At 41.2% G+C, this 23,660-nt stretch overlaps 1 protein-coding gene across 1 annotated transcript in view; it reads left to right on the forward strand.

Moving 5' to 3' along the window:
- The window catches only part of LOC119778695 (mucin-2-like), a 36,260-nt gene extending 26,739 nt beyond the window's left edge, over positions 1–9,521 (forward strand). The window contains exons 2-6 of the mRNA XM_038278044.1: positions 5,231–5,332; positions 5,442–5,609; positions 5,700–5,816; positions 6,000–6,936; positions 7,072–9,521. Coding sequence (XP_038133972.1) covers positions 5,231–5,332; positions 5,442–5,609; positions 5,700–5,816; positions 6,000–6,936; positions 7,072–9,271 — 3,524 coding nt within the window. The 3' untranslated portion in view covers positions 9,272–9,521. The remainder of the gene's footprint in view (positions 1–5,230; positions 5,333–5,441; positions 5,610–5,699; positions 5,817–5,999; positions 6,937–7,071) is intronic.
- The last annotated feature ends 14,139 nt before the right edge of the window (positions 9,522–23,660 follow it).

Here is a 23,660-nt window from a genome sequence, read left to right on the forward strand (position 1 = left end):
GTATGATTTAGAGGAGAAATATGTTTACTTCAATTTGTTTTTTGTTTTTTTGAAGTTGGAACAGCCACAGACATCAAATGAGCACATTCATAAAGCAGTCATAAAGCCTTGAGACATTTTATCCATGATTATAAACTTATTGTTGTAAGGTTACCAGATTTCAACCACTGTCTCGCTCTAAGACAGGCTGCTGAAAGAGTGCTGCCTATTTTAAGGTGGTCAACAGTTGACTCTATTATACGCATCTTTCAACAACCCAACAAGTGCATGTTACATGGACTGTTTCTCACTGGTTCTCACTTGACATTTAAATAAAGGCATACAGTAATACATCTAATTATCATCTCTTTCGAGAATGCATTATCTTCCTCCTTCTGGGGGAAGAGGAAAGCTTCTCAGTGATGATCAAAAGCTTGCGATTGTAGAAATGGTTGTTGCAAATAATGCAATAAAATTGCATGCAACTAAAACTAGAATTGTGGAGGACCAGGAGATATTTGAAAATATATCATAGCATCAGCCTCACAGCCACTATGGAAACATTGTCCAAACTCAGTTGGGATGAAGCAACTACACTGTTCTCTTTGAGAGGAACAGTGGGAGTCAAGGAGCTGCAACAATATACCCAAGTATGGTACTGCATATAGAAACTTCCGCCGCGACAGATATAATGCACCATGACGTGCCTGTAGAGATCTCACCACTAAACGTGTGGTGAGATCAAATCGAAGAAAAACAACATTAGAACTCAGGGCTATGTTTAATACTGAAAGTAAGCGCATTTCCACACATACAATGGGAAGGGAACTCAACTGGACTGAACAGCTGTGTAGCCGTAAGAAAACCCCTAATCAGTGAGGCTAACCGGAAAAAAAGGTTTCAATTTACTAGGGAGCATAAAGATTGGACTGTGGAGCAATGGAAGAAGGTCATGTGGTCTGATGAGTCCAAATTTACCCTGTTCCAGAGTGATGGGCGAATCAGGGTAAGAAGAGGTGAAGTGATGCACCCACCATGCCTAGTGCCTACTGTACAAGCCTGTGGGGGCGGTGTTATGATCTGGTTTGCTGCAGTTGCTCAGGTCTAGGTTCAGCAACAGTATGTGCTCAAAGAATGAGGTCAACTGACTACCTGAATATACTGAATGACCAGGGTATTCCAACAATGGACTTTTTCTTCCCTAATGGCACAGACATATTCCAAGATAACAACTGAAATTAAAATGAGGTGTTTATGCATCCATGTCATACATTGAATTTTTTAATTAAAAATAGACAGATTTTTTCTAATTTAAAATCTAAAGTGTTTTTATAAGTAGCGAACAACAATAGTTTGGTATAATTTCCTGATTCACATATTTTATAAAACACCTGAACTGACTGTTTTTTCTTTCTATTTTCTGGCTTATTGAGAGCAGTGGGGTTTAGGCTGCCCTGCAAGACTTTAAACCTGGGTTTGAATGGAGACAAAGCCATTCTCAAGCAAATATCAAGGTGCTCATTTTGAGCTTGGATCCATATTTACAGCAGCAGGTTGAGCCAAACATACTCAAAATGTGCAGCTCCACTCCGGTCCGGCCAGGTCAAGATCCGCTATTGCAATCACACCAAACAGGGAAAAGAACGGCGAGAAGATCTGGTTTGTCAAATTAAAATATAGTAACAACAGATTGGTAACTACAAATTAGAGCGTAATTCATATATATAAAAAAAAAAAAACTAACCTTTTGTTTAAAAGATTGGATCCAAACTATTTGTATCTCCATCAGAAACCGCACATATGCTGGATGCTGATGGGGATTTTTTTAAATATGTCATATTGAATTAAGTGTTCCTTTTTGCATGTTTTGCTCCTATGAATTTAATGATAATATCACGCATGCTCTCCTCAAGCTGCGAGGATAAGTCTAAGTGCAGCGATATGGGAGGAACAGCGAAGGCTGTAGTCTTTGCTTTGCGCAGGCGGTCTGGAGCGATGTGGGGCGGAGCAGATGTGGGATGCCGGGGAAAAAGGAGAAGCGGCGAAAGTGACGTTTAGACACTGTCCTCAGACAACATGCGGTAATTTATAAATGCTTTAAATTAGATTGGTTTGCCAGCAGGTGGATTTGGATCCGGACCACGCTCCGCTAATCCGTGACCTCTCCCAACCATCTTCCATTACAAAGTTACACCATTGCGATGTGCCACATCCACCAATCAGAGAAGCTGATCTGGGAGCTGGCAGGGAGAGAGACACATCGCTGCTGATCCACAGCACTCATCACTCCTCTGAAACAGTTTATTAACGGCTAACTTAACTTCAAATGCTGAAATCTGCCGACAAAACATGTTTGCTTTTATTATCCTGGTGCCTGCACTTTGGATTACGTACATGAAAAATGCCTTACAGGTGCTGCGACAAATCACGAAGAGGGCTGTTGAATGGGATTCCTACTGACAGCGCACCGCTGGTATTTGGGGGTCTGAGCGGCTCCCACAGAAATAATATTTGAATGCAGGGTGATAATCTGGATGAACTGACTACACTGAGGAAGTTTTCATGTGGACTTTCTCACTTAAAAATATATTTTAAACTACTTAATTCTCACTGATCACAGCAAATATAGCTGGCATTGTTACAGGAAAAGAAAGGATAGGGTAACTCCAGCCAAAGCGCATCAGACCCAATTTTCGACCGCCCCGGCTGGAGTAGCAAAGATGCTAGCATCAAAAATGTAGCAGCAAATGCGTTTTTGGTGCCCTTGCTGCTTTTGGTGTGAATGTAGCATCAGACCAAAAGCAGCAGAGGCAGCAAAAGCAGCTGGTTGACATGCCAATTCAATGGTTGATATGCATCAGGGCGCAGCAAAATGTCCCGCAGCTTGTTTTGAGCAGCTTCAACGCGCTTCAAATGCAGCTGCTGCTGGAGTTGGAAAAATTAAACTTTTGCTGCTCGACGCGCCACATCAGCCAATCAGGGGAAAACAACCAGCGACAGGGAACCAGAGATGACAGAACCAGCGACAACAGAAGCAGCAACAACAGAGGAGCCAACAAGGACTGACAGCAGAGGGAGAGTATTTAAATTGCTGACTGAGACAAAGGCAGGGCTAATGAGCTGATAAGGAGCAGGTGTGAGTAGAGAATATGGGGGAGCCAAGGGGAAAGGACCACACACAAGAGGGCAACAGAGGACAACAAAAGAAAAACCTGAGAACTAAAATAAATCTAGAAACATCAAGTAGGAAATAAACAAATAAAACACACGGATCAAAGTAAAACAGAAAGTTAGACCGTGACAGTACCCCCCACTCAAGGGCGGATCTCAGACGCCCTAAAAATGACCGGAAACAAAAAATAACCACTCAGGGTTGGCGGAGGGGGAAGGAGGGCACGAAACACAAAACCAAAGGCAGAGTCCAAATAAAAAAAAAAACTAAAAAAAACAAAAGCAACCCACCAAAGGTGGGCGAGGGCAAACAAAGTCTCTGGAGGGCGGCCATGTGGCCCTCTTAGACAGGGGGAATGCTATCTGCCGAGGTTTATAGGCCCATCAGATACCGTTCCCCCCATGTTAGACATGAAGAACGCTATCTGACGGGAATTACATGCCGATCTGATATGGTTCCCCCTATGTTAGACAGGAATTATGCTAGATAGCGTTCCCTGTGTCTTACATGGGGGGAACAGCATCTGATCGGCATGAAAACTATCTAAACAAACTGAAATCAAGCAAAGAGATATGATTTAAACCAGTCTAGTAAGGTTCCTTTAATTCTTACAAAATATTCAAGTATAAAATAATATTATGATCAACTGTGCAAAATTCAAAAACCTCCCAAGGGAGGCGTTGATGGGGAATCCAAAAAAGATATTTAAGCCACCTTAGCTTACTTCTCTCCTCATTTAGCATTGAGGTACCAGACCTGACGCAAGTGTAAGTGAAATACAGTTTTAGCTTTGTCACATGCAGTGCTGCAAAAAACTCAACTTGAAAAGCTTTTTCAGAGGTTTAACTCTGAAAAATCGAAAGGAAAATGACTTAATTTAAGGTATAAATTGTTATGTATGTATTCTACTTTTCTCTTTATCTCCGATTTTTGTGTTTCTATGAAACAGAGATGGGAGTGTCTACAGGCTTTGTAATGAAGAGTGATGCCATGGTTCAACAAGCTGCTCATTTCAAATACATCCAATGCGTAAAGACCGAAGAGGAGGATACCTTCTATTTTTCGATAAAGGGAGAGATTCTAAAAAACGTGTCAATATATTTGTTTGTTTTTTTACTCTGAAGACCTCACATCTGCAACAGGGAGGCCAAAACTGAGAAGCTTCTTTCCTCAAACCCTATTTTGCAGAAGTGTGTTTTATGATGTTAATCACCTGTTCGGTTTTAATTACCTTGTCTTCTGATTTCAGACTCTCATATGCATGAATAGGCGATTTAAGGGTGTGTTAACTTGTTTTTAGATTCTGTGACGTTGTTCCCTGATGTTTGACGCTGTAAACATGGAAAAACACCTGTTATATAAGGTCATGGGTGGAGTATTTAAAGTATAGCAGGATTCCTGAGTTTTAGTATCAAAACCGGGAGACCTAACAAACAGGATTCATCTCAACATCACTATGAAGCTGATCTTTTTTCTGACTGTCATCTGGGCTCTCTACAGCAAAGGTAACAATAATAATTGGATATTGATTTTTAGAAAACTAGCACACTAGAGCAAAAAGGGAATATTTTGTAACAATTTATATTTTATAGCTTTCTAAACTACATACAAATATATGAAAGCAAAGATATATATAAACAATTATAATGAACATTGCAAATGATCCCTAAATGTATCCCAAAACTTTTTCTCAACAGTTTTTTTTTATATATTTATATATTTAAAAATCACTTCATGGTGCTCCATTTCCTAAAACAGTTACTTAATAATAATTTTCATGACATCTTTTTCTGTTCTTGTGTTCTTTTCTTTTTCTTTTTAATGAAGTACCTTTCAGAATAAAAAAAAACCTTGGTCTTTGATTTATCTTTCTCGGAATGCAGTAAAGTTATCTTTCTCTTATTCTCCACCATGCCTTAAGTAGAGAAATCTTACTAATTATACTACTTATTCTGATGAAATTCTTTTGAAATCACCAAAACTAGAAAGTTGAGTTTTTTAATCAATCTCCATAGTGTCAGAATGTTTCCTGAAAGGTTTTGAACAATTCTTTAATTACAACTTTTCCATTGCTTGCAGCTGGGGCTCTGCAGTGCATCACCTGCACGAATCAGGCATGTTCAACCACAGCACCACTAACATGTGGCTCAGAGACGATGTGCATAACAGCTACCATTAAAGGTATTGGTGTGTTTATGTTTTACTACTTTTTATAATTGGAACTTCTGCTTTCATTTTCAGACTGTGTATGCTTTCTAATAAAACAACAAATATCCCATTGGCTTTGCAGGAACTCAGTCTGGAGTTACAGGAACACAAATCTACAAAGCCTGCGCACGATCCTCTCTGTGTCCAAGCACAGGCACTCAGACATTTTCAGTCAACTTGGGTTACCAAAGTGCAGTTGCATCTGCAGTGTGCTGCAACACTGACAACTGCAATTCACAAACTCTTCCTTGTAGGTTTCAGCATGAGTTAAAATACTGATATTCCCTTTGTGTTATGTGTGTTTAACAAGTTTCTCTTTCATCTGCGGTTTCCATTTCAGCGCCACCTACACCGCTACTCAACGCCCTTCAGTGTGTCGTTTGTGACCCCACCACATCTCAGTGCACCACTCCCATCCCATGTTCAGGAGATGAGAGCAACTGTGTGACAGCAACTTGTAAGTTTACATTTGTGATAGTTTGGATGAAATATTGCAATTCTAAAAAATACTTTAGAGCTGGAATGATTCAAAACCTAATATTAGAAGCTGAAGAAAGAGCAGTCTTCTGTTTGAATACTTGGATTGATTGTTCTTTGAAAATTAATTGGACTTACTGGAGTTTCTTTTAAATATTAACAGTAAACGATGGAACAAACACAATTCCAGCGCTGGGATGTATTAGTCCAAACACTTGTGCAGCTGCTTCAAGTCTGGGTAGTTTGCCATTCATGGAGAATGTTGGTTCGATAACTAGTGGACCAACCTGCTGTTCAACAAGTTTGTGCAATGATCCAAGAACAACAACTACAACTGCTACCCCAACAACTACAACAGTGACACTAACTACCACAACCATGGCACCAACAACTACAACAGTGGATCCAACATCCACAACTGTTGCACCAACAACAACATTGGCACCAACTACAACTATGGCAACAACCACCCCAACTGTTGCACCAACCAGCACAACATTGGCACCAACAACCACAACAGCTGCACCAGCAACCACAACAGTGGCACTAACAGCTACAACTGCTGTACCAACAACTACAACAGTGACACCAACTACCATAACTTTTGCACCAACCACCACAACTCCAGCAACAACTACTGCTGCACCAAAAACAACAACTGCACCAACCACCACAACTGCTGCACTAACAACCACTACAGCTGCACCAACAACTACAACAGTGGTAACAACCACCACAACTGCTGAACCTACAACCACCACTGTTGCACCAACACCAACTACAGCTATGACACCCACCACCACAACTGTTGCACAAACTACCACAACGGCAATACCAATGACTACAACAGTGGCACCAACTACCACAACTTTGGAACCAACCACCACAACTGCAGCAACAACAACAACAAGTGCTGCACCAACATCCACAACAGCTGCACCAGCAACCACAACAGTGGCACTAACAACTGCAACTGCTGTACCAACAACTACAACAGTGACACTAACTACCACAACTTTTGCACCAACAACTACAACAATGGCAAAAACCACCACAACTCCTGCATCAACCTCTACATCTGCTGCCCCAACAACTACAACATTGACACAAACTACAACTGTTGCACCAACCAGCACAACATTGGCACCAACTACCACAACTGTTGCACCAACCACCACAACCATCAAACCAACAACTACAACAGTGACACCAACTAACACAACTTTTGCACCAACAACTACAACAGTGGCAAAAACCACCACAACTCCTGCATCAACCTCTACATTTGCTGCCCCAACAACTACAACATTGACACAAACTACAACTGTGACAGCAACCACCACATCTGCTGAACCAACAACCACAACGGCTGTGCCAACATCAACACCAACTACAACTGTGACACCAACCACCACATCTGCTGCACCAACAACCACGACTGCTGTGCCAACATCAACACCAACCACAACTGTGACACCAACCACCACAACTGTTGCACCAACCAGCACAACATTGGCACCAACTACCACAACTGTTGCACCAACCACCACAACCATCAAACCAACAACTACAACATTGGCACCAACTACCACAACTGTTGCACCAACCACCACAACTGCAGCACCAATCACAACTGCTGCACCAACAATGGCACAAACTACTGCAACTGTTGAACCATCTACCACAATGGCTGCACCAACCCCCACATCTGCTGCACCAACAACCACGACTGCTGTGCCAACATCAACACCAACCACAACTGTGACACCAACCACCACAACTGTTGCACCAACCAGCACAACATTGGCACCAACTACCACAACTGTTGCACCAACCACCACAACCATCAAACCAACAACTACAACATTGGCACCAACTACCACAACTGGTGCACCAGCAACCACAACTGCATCACCAACAACAACAACATTGACATCAACTACAACTGTGACACCAACCAGCACAACTGCTGCACCAACAACCACAACTGCTGCACCAACAACCACAACAGTGGCACTAACAACTAAAACAGTAGCACCAACAACTACAAAAGAGGCAACAACCACCACAACTGCTCTGCCAACCTCTACATCTGCTGTCCCAACCACCACAACATTGGCACCAACTACCACAACTGTTGAACCAACCACCACTACTGCAATACCAACAACTACAACCGTGGCACCAACTACCACAACAATCACACCGACAACTACAACAGCAGCAACAAGCACCATGACTGCTGTAACAAAAACTACAACAGTGACACCAGCAACCACAACTTTTGAACTAATCACCACAACTGCAGCACCAACCACCACAACTGCTGCACCAACCTCTACATCTGCCGCCCCAAACACTATAACTGTGGCAACAACTACCACAAATGTGGCGCCAGCAACCAATACGGCTGCACCAACAACAAAAACATTGACACCAACCACAACTGTTACACCAACCACCACAAGTGCTGCACCAACCACAACTATAATGGCAACAATTACGACAACTGTTCCATCCACTACATCTTCTACCCCAACAACCAAAACAGTGGCACCAACAACCACAACTGCTGAACCAACAACAACATTGGCACCAACTACAACTGTAGCTCCAACCACAACAACTGCTGCACCAACCACTACAGCTGGTGCCCCAAAAACTACAATAGTTTCACCCAAAACCACAACAGCTGCACTAACAACCACAGCGGCTACAAGGACAACAACAACTGCTGCACCAACCACCACAACACTGGCACCAATTCCGACAACTGTTGCACCAACCACCACAACGGCTGCACCAACCACTACATCTTCTGCCCCAACAACTACAACAGTGTCACCAACAACCACAACTGCTGCATCAACAACAACATTGGCACCAACTACAACTGTGGCTCCAACCACCACAACTGCTGCACCAACCACTACAACTGCCCCCCCAACAACTACAACAGTCGCACCAACAACCACAACTGCCGCACCAATTGCCACAACTTCTGCACCAACCACTACAACATTGGCACCAATTACGACACCAGCTACACCAACAACCACAAAGGCTGCAATAACAAGAACAACTACTGCACCAACAACTACAACATTGGCACCAAAAACCACAACTGCTGCACCAACCACCAAAACTGATGCGCTAACCACATCTGCTGCTCCACCTTCCCCAACTGTGGCGCCAACTGCAACAGCGGCATCAACAACCACAATGGCTGTACCAGCAACTGCAACAGTAGTGCTAACTACAACAACAGTGGCACCAGCAACCACTGCAACAGTAGCACCAGCAACTACAACAGGGACACCAGCAGCCACATCTACATCATCCATGGCATCCCAGTCAGCCACCACCAGTAGTGCTTCCAGCGTCTCCATGGGAACACTTCATCTCTTACTTTTATTAACTGTGGTCTTTCTGTAAAAATCTTTACAAAATTAAAAGCATTGCATAAATTGTAATTAAGAAACGATTAGTCACAAATGTAACAGAAGTATGTTTTCGACCTATTATGTGTTCCTTTGATTGATTTTATTTAGTGAAATGGCGTGCTCAAAGATCATCCTGCACATTTTGAGTATTTTTGGCTTAACCTACTTCTTTGAAGCAGGATTCTCCACCATGACAATAATCAAAAAAAATATTGATCCAGGCCCACCAATGAGCACCTTGGGAATTGCTTTGTCTCCATTCAAAAGAAGGTTTAAATCCTTGCAGGGCAGCCTAAAGCCCACTGCTCTCATTAAGCCATATAAAAGAAAAAAGTTGAGTCAGGATATTGTCTATATACCAAACAAAGATTGTTGTTCTCTACTTCAAAAACAATTTAGATTTTAAGATGCAAAAAAGTCTATTCTTTATATTTTTTTAATCAAAATTACAATGTACAATATGGATGCATACACACATGCATTTTATTTCAGTGTTAAATGCTGTTCAAAGTAACAGACTATAATTAAAAATGTCCCCTGACCTTTACTGGTTGTTGTTTTTGTTTTGTTTTCAGACCCCGCTGATTTTTAATTTGTTACCCCTGACTTAGAGAAATACTGTTGAAGAATGTAGTGTAGTCATCTTTGATTTTTAAGGCATTACTTTTCATGTTTTTTCTGCAGGGTACTAAAATGTAAATTCTGCTTCAGGTACCAGACCTGAAGCCACTCTAAATAAAATAGAGTTTTAGCTTACTCAACAACTAAGCTTTTTCAATGGTTAAACACTGAAAAATAGAAAGGAACGAGACTTCAGGGAAGGTATCATATGTTTGCTATGTAAAGTGATGCTCTCTGTATCTCCGTTTTTGTTTCTATGGAACAGAAATGGGAGTGTCTACAGGCTTTGTGATCAAGAGGATTGACATTTTAGATGTGATTAATTCATCTCTGTTACAGGGATATGTACCAAAGACTTTTAAGGTTGCTGTAATTAAACCTTTGCTCAAGAAACTGTCTCTTGACCCAGATGAATTGGTCAATTACAGACCTATATCCAATCTTTCTTTCTTATCTACAATTCTTGAGAAAGAACTCAATTCTTGAGAAAGTTGCTAAACAAGTGTGTGATCACTTACACCAGAATTAACTTTTTTAAGAGTTTTTTAAGTACTTTTGAAGAGGTTTAGAGCTCATCATAGTACTGCAACAGTGCTGGTGAATGTTGCCGATGATATTTTCATGGCCTCAGATAATGGACTCGTATCTGTGCTCGTCCTGTTAAATCTTAGTGCTGCATTTGATACAGTTGATCATAATATTCTTTTGGAAAGACTTGAATATTTTGTTGGAATTAAAGGAACAGCACTAGACTGGATTAAATCTTATCTATCTGATCGATTTCAGTTTGTTCATGTTAATGACAAATCTTCCTCATGTTCAAAGGTTACCTGTGGAGTAACACAGGGATCAGTGCTAGGACAAATTCTCTTTACTTTATATATGCTCCCAATTGGTAGAGTTATTAGACAGCATGGGATTAATTTCCACTGTTATGCTGATGATACTCAGATATATCTGTCTATAAATCCAGATGAAGCTAACCCATTACATAGATTAAAGGGATGTCTTGACGACATAAAAACCTGGATGACTCTTAACTTTCTCCCTCTGAATACAGACAAAACAGAAGTTATAGTCTTTGGACCAGAGTCTTTGAAAAATAAGTTGATTAGTCAGTCACTTCATTTGGATGGGATTAAACTAATTTCAGAAAATGAAGTAAAAAATCTTGGTGTTCTTTTTGATCGGGACCTGTTATTTAAATCCCATATCAAAGAGGTTTCTAGAATTTCCACCTTTCAGCTGAATATTGCAAAAATTTGAAAGAGCATCACCTCAGCATCACCCCCTGTCCAGGAGTGATGCGGAGGAACTAGTCCATGCTTTGTTACTTCAAGGCTGGACTATTGTAATTCTTTACTATCAGGAAGTCCACAAACTGTAGTTAAAAGCCTTCAGCTGATCCAAAATGATGCAGCCAGAGTTCTGATGAAAATGAAAAAGAGAAATCATATCTCTCCTATCCTGGCTTCTCTTCATTGCCTTCCTGTTAAATCCAGAATAGAATTTAAAATCCTCCTTCTCACATATAAAGCCTTAAATGGCCAAGCTCCATCTTATATCAGAGATCTGATTGTTCCTTATGTTCCCAACAGAGCACTTTGCTCTCAATCTGCAGGTTTACTAGTGGTTCCTAGAATTTCTAAAAGTAGAATGGGAGGCAGATCTTTTAGTTATCAGGCTCCTCTCCTGTGGAACCAACTACCAGTTTTAGTCCGTGAGGCAGAAACCCTGTCTACTTTTAAGGCTAGGCTTAAAATTTTCCTTTATGATAAAGCTTATAGTTAGAGTGGCTCAGGTTATCCTGAGCTATCTCTATAGTTCTGCTGCTATAGGCTTAGACTGCTGGAGGACATAAGGAACCCCATTTCATCATTCTGCTTCATTCTATCTCTAATCTCCCACTCTGCAGAATCTGTTAGTTCAATCTCTACGTTCTGCTCGCTCTGCTTTTTCTCATAGTAGCTTCATCTGGTCTGTTCCTGTTTGGCTGTGACTCCATCCTGGAGAGAAATATCAGCTCTGCTGCAGCCATCAACACCTTTGTTTATAGATGTTGGAGATCAACCTGTTTTCCAGTGTAGTCCTGTTTCTCTGACTGTGACTCCTGGATGTGCTCTCTTCACCCTCTTACAGTTGACTCGGAGCTCGTCTGCCTGGCTGTTTGTTTTCTGGACGGGGCCGCCTTTTATAACTGCTTTTTGTATGTCTGCTTCTGTCTCCTTGAACCTCAGTCGGCCTCAGCAGATAGCCGTTCACACTGAGTCTGGTTCAGCTAGAGGATTCTTCCTGTTAAAAGGGAGTTTTTCCTCTCCACTGTCGCTTCAAGCATGCTTAGTGTGAGGGATTGCTGAAGAGTCAATGAGTCAATGCAATCAATTGGTTTGTCTTAGATAGAAAACTTTTAATCATTTTGACTGTATGATCTGGTTGAACTGTAAAATGTCTTGAGGTGACATGTGTTGTGAATTGGTGCTATATGTATAAACTGAATCAAATTGAACTGAATTAAATGCATTGCTTCTACTTGGCTCTGAATGGGCATCATCCATCCATCCATTTTCTGACACACTTAATCCCAAGTGGGGTCACGAGGGGTGCTGGTGCCTATCTCCAACTGTCTACGGGCAAGAGGCGGGGTACACCGTGGACAAGTCACCAGTCCATTGCAGGGCAACACAGAGACAAACAGGACAACCATTCATGCACACACTCACAACTAAGGAGAATTTAGATATCCCGCTTGACCTAACAGTCATGTTCAATACTCTCCTCCCTCATTTCTACCAACTTGTGGACTTTGCAAATTGGAGTCAAAACATTATATATCTGGTTTACTTTATCATTAAAGATTCATACAGAGCAGCCCCCTCCCCCACCTCGGGTCATCTGATCACCTTTCTGTCATGCTAATTACTACATACAGGCCCCAGCTCATAAGGGCCAAGCCAACAGTGAAGCAGGTCAGGGTGTGGACTGAGGGGGCCATGGAGAAACTCCAGGACTGTTCTGAATGCTCTGGAATATGTTAAAAAGCTGCAGAGCTACATATGACAACAAGATAAATATAGATGAAGATGTTATGACCCTGTCAGCTTACATCAACAAATGCATTGAGGATGTCAGCATCATAAAGAACATCACCAGTTTGACAATCTAGTCTGCCTATATCAAAATAGGTACAATAGAAATGTCATAAGAATCAATGACATTGTTTTAGGTTCTTCTACTAATTCTTTTTTTTATCAGAAACATGTATAAATTGTGTAAAATATGCAATGAGACAAAAACAATCTACAAGGTTTTGCAGTCTTTTGATCTACTGGGTTGAGTGTTTGGATGAAATGTATGTATACCATGGACAGATTCATTTTCCTGCATTTATCAAACAACAAATGTCCAGACATTGGGTGTGATGCAACAATATTTTGATATTCCCATTGTAATATCCCCGTCAAATCAAGACTATAAAGATCAGAGAATGTGTTTTCTCATTCACCCTAGCCTGTATCTTCTCCATAGTTGGGGTACACACGTGCAACTTACAGATGAACTTCTTTTTAATCAGCTGAATAATTAAAATTTGTTTTTGGAAGCATGAACATGAAAAAATGTCTCTTTACAGGCTCATGTGCTAAAAAAACAAACCCAGAAAAATGTTTCTGTGCTGCGGATACTCTGCAGGGGCTGCTTTTCTGGACAATCAGCTCAGCATTTCCGGAAGAGGATCCTCAGCACAGGTTCGATAAAATCAAGACAAACATAGACAGTAATCCTATGCCAAGGTGGACTTTGCTTGATGAGAAAAATCTTCATCAAATAAACGTTCTTTATTTTTGGTTTACAGCATCTGATTAGCCATTGTTTAATGTTCCACCAATAAAACACACAATAATGTAATAAAGCTCACGTCTTTACAATAAACGTATGTCGAATTGTCAAAACATCCTCTTTTTATTCAAAAGACATCTCTACGCTTCAAAATTTTTTTCTTAAGGATTGCATTACGTTTCAGGTATATCTTTTTTTTTAATCAAACATTTTGAACAAATTAACAAAATCATGTGGTTGTCATGGTGTCTGTGTGTGGCTGAGACTTCAGGTTTCCCTACAGATCTCCAATTGGAGGGCGTGCCAACCCGACAGGTGACTCACCTGTATGGGGACAAAATTGTTGCTTTATTATCTACAAATGTGTGTGGAGAGTTGTATATCTGTATCTCGATTTGTGCGTGTGCAGGGGGATTTGAAAATTTGTAAATGAAACTGTAAATGTGTGAGGAGATTTGTGTGTCTGTACAACAATCTGCAAATGTGTAAAACTACTTGTGTGTGTGTAATCTGGTTTGCAAATGTGTAAAAAATCCACAAATCTGTGTTCAGATCTACAAATCTGTAGTAAGATTTTCAAATGTTTAGAACAATCTGTAAGCACACACAGAGACACTGTGTCCGAAGTATTTTCGCTTCAACACCCAGAAATACAGACACATCATTGGATACAAGTCCAGCGGTTCCTCAGTTGGCGCTCTTTACACACATGATTTTTGCTACACTTCTGCCGTATGAGATGCACAAATGCGTAAAAGGATTTGTATCTGTAATATCTGGATTTGCTGCCCTGGGCGCAGGTTTGCTGGCTGTACACCTGTTTCTCATCTGGTGCAGCTCTTATAAGGAGCAGCTGGACTACCATTCACTGCCTGATTGTCCGACTAAGTTGGCTCCGCTGTTACTCCGTCTGCCTGCCCGCTCTCCACCGTTTGGTCTCCAGCCCACCTTTCCAATCCACAAGCCCCCTCCAGGATCGGCTCCTCTTCTGGAACAGTAAGCTTCCTCACGTTCTTTTCCCCACTTGGACAAATTCCCTTCCCGAACCCCCAATAACACCTCCTCTCTGTTTTCAGAAGTAGCTGATCTGTCTGAACCCTGCTTGGATTCTGTTTTCTGTTCAATAAAGATACCGATCCTTTGAATCCTGCTTGTGGTTTCCTGCATGTGGGTCAGAAAAATCCCCTTGATCATGACAGTGTTATGTACGTTTGTACAGGCTTAAGGCACACATATGGTTATAAGGCAACAATAAAACAGAACTACACAAACAAAAAAATAAAATAAAAAGACAAGGGGGCTTTATGTTACGCGTTTATCTAGGCTTTTATTTTTGAAATATTTTCCTGCACCAGCCGTGAAACCTTCTTCATCTTTCAACTCTGAAAAAGAAAATACTAAAAGGAATTGGTGAAACCCAAAAACGATTTTTCTTGGGTTTTAGTTTTTAAATTCTGGTGACAGGACAGGAAAAACAGTTTTGTTTTCCGTTTTTCAAGTTTTTGTTTTGTAAATGAAAAAACGGAAGTAGTATCCATTTTTGGTTTTCAAGAAAAAAAAAACGAGTTCCCTGAACATACACGGACCCTTCAAGTTGCTGAAACTCTTTCTGAACTATCTATCAACTTTCTGTTCGAGATTTTTCAAAAAGCAGCTTCATCCAACATAGGGCTCACTGAATGTTCTTTATTTTGACAAATTGACAACAAATTAAACCAGTGTACACTGCAGGCTGACATGTCAACTTTAAGTATAGTGAGTGATAGTTCTGCCATCAGTGAAGAAAAATGTGATTTATACTTGTGGAGTTGTAATATACTGTATAGTGATATAACTTAATAAAATGAACAGTTGCTTCCAAATATTCTTTGAGTCATCTTTTAAATGTTTGTTTCAAGAGTTTCATTATTCCTGCCTCCTACCAAACTGCACCACCAAAAGTCAGCATCTAACCTTCTCAGATTTAATCTCTATCAAGTGAGATGTACTGCATGTCTTCCCTTGTCTCTCAATACCATTCCCCATCTTCCTTCTTTCAAATATTGTGAAAATAAAGAACATAAGAGCTTAACAATAACAGGTTGACTTTAGAATTTAAAATGCCACTAGAGTAGCCTAATAATAAAAAAATAGTTTACACAGTAAAACAATATCCTTTTAAACTCTTACTGTTTAAAGTGTTAGTAAAGTTTTAGGAGTCTACGACCGCTTGAAATTTTAAATACTTAAAAAAAAGTTTAATTGGTAGTGATTTATTGTTATCAATCACGATTAATCCAATTCATGCATGTCAGAGTCTGAAAAAAGATAATACATTCTGTTTCTATATTCTGCTGTGGATGGGTAGATGTGTTAAGGATGTGTTCACTTGAAATTTGACTTCGTCAGACAACGATTGGTATGTGGAAAGATAAAATCTGTGACAGTTGCTGTAACTGAGATGTTATGTGATGATCTAGCCACCCACCTTCTTAGCCCTAGGCTTTTCCTTGGTACTTTAAACTGTTTTCCATATAAGCACTGCTAGTTCCAAAGTATTTACTGTGATGGTATTGTTTTGGTCTCAAGTTTTATCTCTGAGTTTTCATTGGTCTTACTACCATTTTTGTTTTCTGGTTATATTTTTTCGTATTTGAGTTCTTAGATATTTCTTGTTTGTCATTTGCCAGTCTCCTTTGCCCTAGCTCCCTTCTTGCCTCTGTTCACACCTGCTCCCAATCTTCTAATTAGTCTGGTCTTTGTTGCTCTCTCCCATATATTCTCCTCCTGTTCAGTCAGGAAGAGAAAAAATAAAGAAACTGGTTTTCTCGGATCATATTTAGCAGTTGTGTTTGTTCGAATGTTAATTACACAATAGCTTTAATTACTTTTTATTCCTTTTTTTGTAAAGTTATAGGGGTCTACGATCACTTGAAATTTTAAATACTTAAATAAAAAGTTCCATTGGTAGTGATTTATTGTTATTTTAATTTTGTAGGAAGTTAAATTACTGCATAAGTTAGGATTATTAAGTAATAAAGACGCTCAATGATTAATCCAATTCATGCATGCCAGAGTCTGAAAAAAGATAATACATTCTCTTTTTATATTCTGCTGTGAATGAGTAGATGTGTTAAGGATGTGTTCACTTGAAATTTGACTTTGTCAGACAACGATTGGTATGTGGAGAGATAAATCTGTGACAGTTGCTGTAACTAAGATGTTAGGTAAATGATCTAGCCACCCACCTTCTTAGCCCTAGGCTTTTCCTTGGTACTTTAACCTGTTTGTTTTTTTTGTTTGTTTTTTTTAACAGTGTCCTGTCTGGCAATGTGGCAATAAGAATAATTGTCTTGATGCCAAAAAGAGCCCAACAGATTTTACTATCACAAGTGTAGCAGTATGGCAATTGCCATATTGTCCCACTTGTTTCATGCAATGACAAGGAGACAATGACAAAACATTTTCAGTCTGCTTCATCACCTGCAACGAGATGCAAAAAGAACAGCACAACCGAAAGACATGGTACCAGACATACAATAAAGCAACACCTTGAAACTTTCGCTGAAGTAGTATTATTTAGTCTGACATGTACTCTATGGTACCTGAAGATATGAATGTGGGCTTTCTGTATGGAAGTGAATCTCTGAGTACCTGGAACCAAGCACCTGTAGTTGTTTGTGAGAGTGCACTTGTGCATGTAAAGTTTATCCATAGAGAAAATGCTCAATAGTGGTTGTGGAGAGCCGAAGAGGTGCCCCCCCAGAGCACTGAGTCCAGCGTCGGGAGACCTAAAGCCCCAGACGCCCAAAGGGACCCCAAGAGCGAAGGCACCAAGGAGGGGCCAGCCCAGGAAATACAACCCCCGCCAAGCTAGGAGGAGAGACAGCCCCGAGGAAGCCCCCCAGCCACCGCCATGCCGGCGCCCCGGGGAGCCGCAGGGATGAGTCCGCAGGCTCCGCCGGCAGCCAGCCACCCTGAAGTGAATCTGGCCCTGGGCCCGAGGGATCCGAGGCCGAAGCAGCTTTGCTGCTCTGGCTGCGCGGTCGAAAAGTGGCTCTGACGCGCGTTGGGCGGAGCTACTCTATCCTTTATTTGCCTTGCAGCTATATTTGCTGTGATCAGTGGGAATAAAGTAGTTTTATTATGTTTTTAAGTGGGAAATCCACCTGAAAACGTAATCAGTGCAGTCAGCTTATTCAGATTACCATCCTGCCTTCCAATATTATTTCTGTCGGAGCCGCTCAGACATACCATACATACCAGCGGTGCGCTGTCAGTAGGAATCCCATTCAACTGGCTTGTTTGTCTCCTGAGAAAGCAGACATGTTAATATTTCTAAAGAAAACCTGCTAAGTAAAAAGGTCCTCACAATGTAACAGTGAATATTAGACACTGACTTGTTTGCAACTGTTCTTCTTCACTGAAATTTTTTTTTTATGTAAGAGAAATCAATCAGAGCTTAAAATAAAACTCAAGATTTGTACTTTATTATTGTTGTGTAATTTTCTTTTTCTTCAAATTGATATTATAAAACTGGTATCGAAAAAAGTATCGTTCAGGAATCCGTATCGAAGTGAAGGTATCGGTATTGGTACCAGCACTGAAAATTTTTGAACAATACCCAGCCCTAGCTCAGGGTGACCCTGCTCTCATCTGTTAAAAGCACAGGGTCCCAGTGGCGGACTTGCCAATTCCGGTGTTCTGTGGGAAATGCCAATCGAGCTCCACACTGCCGGGCAGTAAGCATAGGGCCCACTAGAGGACATCTGGCCCTCAGGCCACCCTCGTGAAGTCTGTTTCTGATTGTTTGGTCAGAGACATTCACACCAATGGCCTGCTGGAGGTCATTTTGTAGGGCTCTGGCAGTGCTCCTCCTACTCCTCCTTGCACAAAGGAGCAGATACAGGTCCTGCTGATGGGTTGTACACCTTCTACAGCCCTGTCCAGCTCTCCTGGAGTAACTGCCTGTGTCCTGGAATCTCCTCCATGCTCTTTAGATTGTGCTGGGAGACACAGCTAACCTTCTGGCAATGGCACGTACAGTATTAATGTGCCATCCTGGAGGAGTTGGACCCCCTGTGCAAACTCTTTAGGGTCCAGGTATCTCTTCATGCTAACTGTAGTGACAGTGACCCTGGCCAAATGCAAAACTGGTGAAAAAGATGAGGAGGGGAAAACATGTCAGTGGCCTCCACCTGTAAAGCCATTCTTGTTTTGATGGTTGTCTTGTTGTTGCCCCTCTAGTGCACCTGTTGTTAGTTTCATTAACACCAAAGCAGCTGAAACTGATAACAACCCCCTCTACTACTTACCTGACCAAGTCAATATCGCATAAGTTTAATTAACTTGATGCTATACTCTGATTACAAAGTGTTCCTTTAATTTTTTTGAGCAGTGCAGTTTAATTTTTGTATCCCTGTGTGACTGAAGTTATAGTTTCCTATGATCACTTGAAACTGTAAATACTTTAAGACTTATGGTAATAACACAGTTACATTTTTATATCCTTTAATTTTCTTAGTATAGTTGTTACTCTGCAATTTTTTTTACTTGTTTAGTAATTATTTATTCTGTTTGAATTTTCAGAATAAAAGGAACCGTGGAGACAGACAATGATTAATGGCTAAGAGGTTAAGGGCTCACGGGCTTCTCCATCAGAACAGAGCCAGGAAGGACCCTGCAGACGCCTTGACCCTGACTAGTGCCATGGTCTACTTGGAAGACAACAACAGTACGCTACAGTTTATATTGATTTGATATGCTTTAGATTTTTCTTTTTATTTCTGTATAACACCTATTACTCTACAACAGTGATTATTAATACTATCCATTCCATTCATGATATATAACGATTTAATTGTTTTATTTTTATGATGTATGGGGGTCCTATTCAAAAAGGGGGACCGGAGGGTGTGCTCCAATTACAGGGGAGTCACACTCTTAAGCCTCCCCGGCAAGGTCTTTTCGGGGGTGCTGGAGAGGAAGGTCCGTCGGATAGTCAAACCTCGGATTCAGGAAGACCAGTGTGGTTTTTGTCCTGGTCGTGGAACGCTGGACCAGCTCTACACCCTCAGCAGGGTCCTGGAGGGTGCATGGGAGTTCGCCCAACCAGTCTACATGTGCTTTGTGAACTTGGAGAAGGCGTTCGACCGTGTCCCTCCGGGGGCCCTGTGGGGGGTTCTCCAGGAGTACGGGGTGCCGGGCCCTTTGATACGGGCTGTCAGGTCCCTGTATGACCGGTGTCAGAGTCTGGTCCGCATTGCCGGCAGTAAGTCTGGCTCTAGTTCCAGAGTTGGACTCCGCCAGGGCTGCCCTTTGTCACCGATTCTGTTCATTACCTTCATGGACAGAATTTCTAGGCGCAGTCAAGATGTTGAGGGGATCCGTTTTGGTGGCCTTAGGATTGCGTCTCTGCTTTTTGCAGATGATGTGGTCCTATTGGCTTCATCAGGTCGTGATCTGCAGCTCTCGCTGGATCGGTTCGCAGCCGAGTGTGAAGCGGCCGGGATGGGGATCTGTGCCTCCAAATCCAAGGCCATGGTCTTGAGCTGGAAAAGGGTAAAGTGCCTTCTCCGGGTCAGGGGGGGTGTCCTGCCCCAAGTGGAGGAGTTCAAGTATCTCGGGATCTTGTTCACGAATGAGGGAAGAACGGAGCGGGAGATCGACAGGCAGATTGGCGCAGCATCTGCCGTGAAGCGGGCGCTGTGCCGGTCTGTCGTGGTGAAGAGAGAGCTAAGTCAAAAAGCGATGCTCTCGATTTACCGGTCGATCTACGTTTCTACCCTCATTTATGGTCAGGAACTCTGGGTCATGACCGAAAGAACGAGATCGTGAATACAAGCGGCCGAAATGGGTTTCCTCCGTAGGGTGGCTGGGCTCTCCCTTAGAGATAGGGTGAGAAGCTCAGTCATCCGGGAGGGACTCGGGGTAGAGCCGCCGTATTGGGCAAAACTCAATGCTGAAACATTGTTATCTTATAGAAAGCACAGAAGTTGGAATGGGGCACCCCTAGTTCCTAATAGTCTGCACTATTGTAAACTTAGTTACTGCTGATATTTCAGCTTTTTTCCAATTTTTCCAACAGTGGACTATATTTTTAACCATTTTTCCTTTTTCTTTTAATTAAAGTTCATGCTTCCTTAACAATCAACAAGTATTTCCTGTAAACTTTATTGTGCTTAATAACCTGTAGCTTTATCCAAATAATACCTGAAAAATTCAAGTTTTTGCAAGTTTTTATCTGTACGGCAATTTATTTTAAAATGTATGCATACAGGTAAAAGCCAGTAAATTAGAATATTTTGGAAAAACTTGATTTATTTCAGTAACTGCATTCAAAAGGTGTAACTTGTACATTATATTTATTCATTGCACACAGACTGATGCATTCAAATGTTTATTTCATTTAATTGTAATGATTTGAAGGGGCAACAAATGAAAATCCAAAATTCTGTGTGTCACAAAATTAGAATATTGTGTAAGGGTAAAAGGGTTATGAAGACACTTGGTGCCACAAACTAATCAGCTGATTAACTCAAAACACCTGCAAAGGGCTTTAAATGGTCTCTCAGTCCAGTTCTGAAGCCTACACAAACATGGGGAAGACTTCAGATTTGACAGCTGTCCAAAAGGCGACCATCGACACATTGCACAAGGAGGGAAAGACACAAAAGGTTATTGCTGAAGAGGTTGGCTGTTCTCAGAGCTCTGTGTCCAAACACATTAATAGAGAGGCAAAGGGAAAGAAAAACTGGTCAGAAAAAGTGTACAAGCAATAGGGATCACCGCGCCCTTGTCAAGATTGTGAAAAAAGACCCATTCAAAAATGTGGGGGAGATTCACAAGGAGTGGACAGCTGCTGGAGTCAGTGCTTCAAGATCCACCACCAAGAGACGCTTGAAAGACATGGGTTTCAACTGCCGCATACCTCGTGTCAAGCCACTGTTGACCAAGAAACAGCGCGAAAAGTGTCTCACCTGGGCTAAGGAAAAAAAGCGCTGGACTGCTGCTGAGTGGTCCAAAGTCATGTTTTCTGACGAAAGCAAATTTTGCATTTCCTTTGGAAATCGAGGTCCCAGAGTCTGGAGGAAGACAGGAGAGGCACAGGATCCACGTTGCCTGAAGTCTAGTGTAAAGTTTCCACCATCAGTGATGGTTTGGGGTGCCATGTCATCTGCTGGTGTCGGTCCACTCTGTTTCCTGAGATCCAGGGTCAGCGCAGCCGTCTACCAGCAAGTTTTAGAGCACTTCATGCTTCCTGCTGCTGACCTGCTCTATAGAGATGGAGATTTCAGGTTCCAACAGGACTTGGCGCCTGCACACAATGCAAAATCTACCCGTGCCTGGTTTACGGACCATGGTATTTCTGTTCTAAATTGGCCAGCCAACTCCCCTGACCTTAGCCCCATAGAAAATCTGTGGGGTATTGTGAAAAGGAAGATGCAGAATGCCAGACCCAAAAACGCAGAAGAGTTGAAGGCCACTATCAGAGCAACCTGGGCTCTCATAACACCTGAGCAGTGCCAGAAAGTCATCGACTCCATGCCACGCCGCATTAATGCAGTAATTGAGGCAAAAGGAGCTCCAACCAAGTATTGAGTATTGTACATGCTCATATTTTTCATTTTCATACTTTTCAGTTGGCCAACATTTCTAAAAAAAAAATCCTTTTTTTGTATTAGCCTTAAGTAATATTCTAATTTTGTGACACACAGAATTTTGGATTTTCATTTGTTGCCCCTTCAAATCATCAAAATTAAATGAAATAAACATTTGAATGCATCAGTCTGTGTGCAATGAATAAATATAATGTACAAGTTACACCTTTTGAATGCAATTACTGAAATCAATCAAGTTTTTCAAAATATTCTAATTTACTGGCTTTTACCTGTATTTATTCATTTTCAAAGTGAAACACTTTGAGTTTAATATATTTTTAGAGTAATATTCAGTGAAGGATGGCTTTTGGTTTCACGTCTATTTCACTCTTCTGTGTGGGTCAGCCAAAATGCACATTCTTATATTCACATATGGTGGTCAGAGCGACTCACGCATCTTATATGGTAGTGCTGAAGGCTATGTGAGAAGGCTGAGAATGCTGACTATGTTACTTTGGGAGGGAGATGTGCTGACTGACCAAAACTCTCTGCTTTTTCAATGAGGCCTTCCCCTAAAATTTCAGAAGACGCAAGGGCTTGATAGATGGAGAGATCATCCTCTGCAGTTTGCGCTTTTATCAATGATTTTCTTAAACATGACTAGAATAAATACTAAAAATGCTTAACCAAGTTTCTTCCTTTGTGTATGCTATCTGAGAAACACTACCTCCATTCAATTTGGACTAGGTAAAAAGGGTTTTTCAATAACAATCAAACATTCTCCGACACTCTTTAAAAGTGGATATTTCTATCCTTAAATATCTAGTGCATGTCTCTCAACACTCAATATCGCTTTCTGTCTTGATTCTTTCAAAGATAATGAAAATAAAGACCATTAGAGCCTCAAGAAAACAAGTCCATTCTATTCCTAAAATGCCACAAGTGCTGCTTTTGTCCTTCAGTGTGTGCACACGCTCTTTTCTCTGCTCCCTGCTTGCTTACACTTTCTGGTCCTTTTATCTTCTTTTTATCTCTTAACCAAAACTACAGAAAGTTGGATTTAGTTATTTGATTTATTTTCTTTTATTTCTTTTTAAATATTTTTATTTTTATTTATTTATTAATTTTTTTATTCCCCGAAGTGGATATGGAGAAGAACCACCCGATTCAAAGGATGCCTACCTTCAGCACAGACGACTTTGACAAGCTTCTACAGAAAATAGCTGTCATGGAGCTGAAAATCCACCAACTTGAAGTAAACTATGATGTAAACGCCGCGTATGGTAATGAAACAACGCTGCCTGTGATTCCGAACGGGGACCACCAGCCCAGCAACTCAGCAAACAA

This window comes from Cyprinodon tularosa, unplaced genomic scaffold (genome assembly GCF_016077235.1).
Source record: "Cyprinodon tularosa strain WSP-4 unplaced genomic scaffold, ASM1607723v1 ctg137, whole genome shotgun sequence".
In the NCBI taxonomy this organism is placed as follows: Eukaryota; Metazoa; Chordata; class Actinopteri; order Cyprinodontiformes; family Cyprinodontidae; genus Cyprinodon; species Cyprinodon tularosa.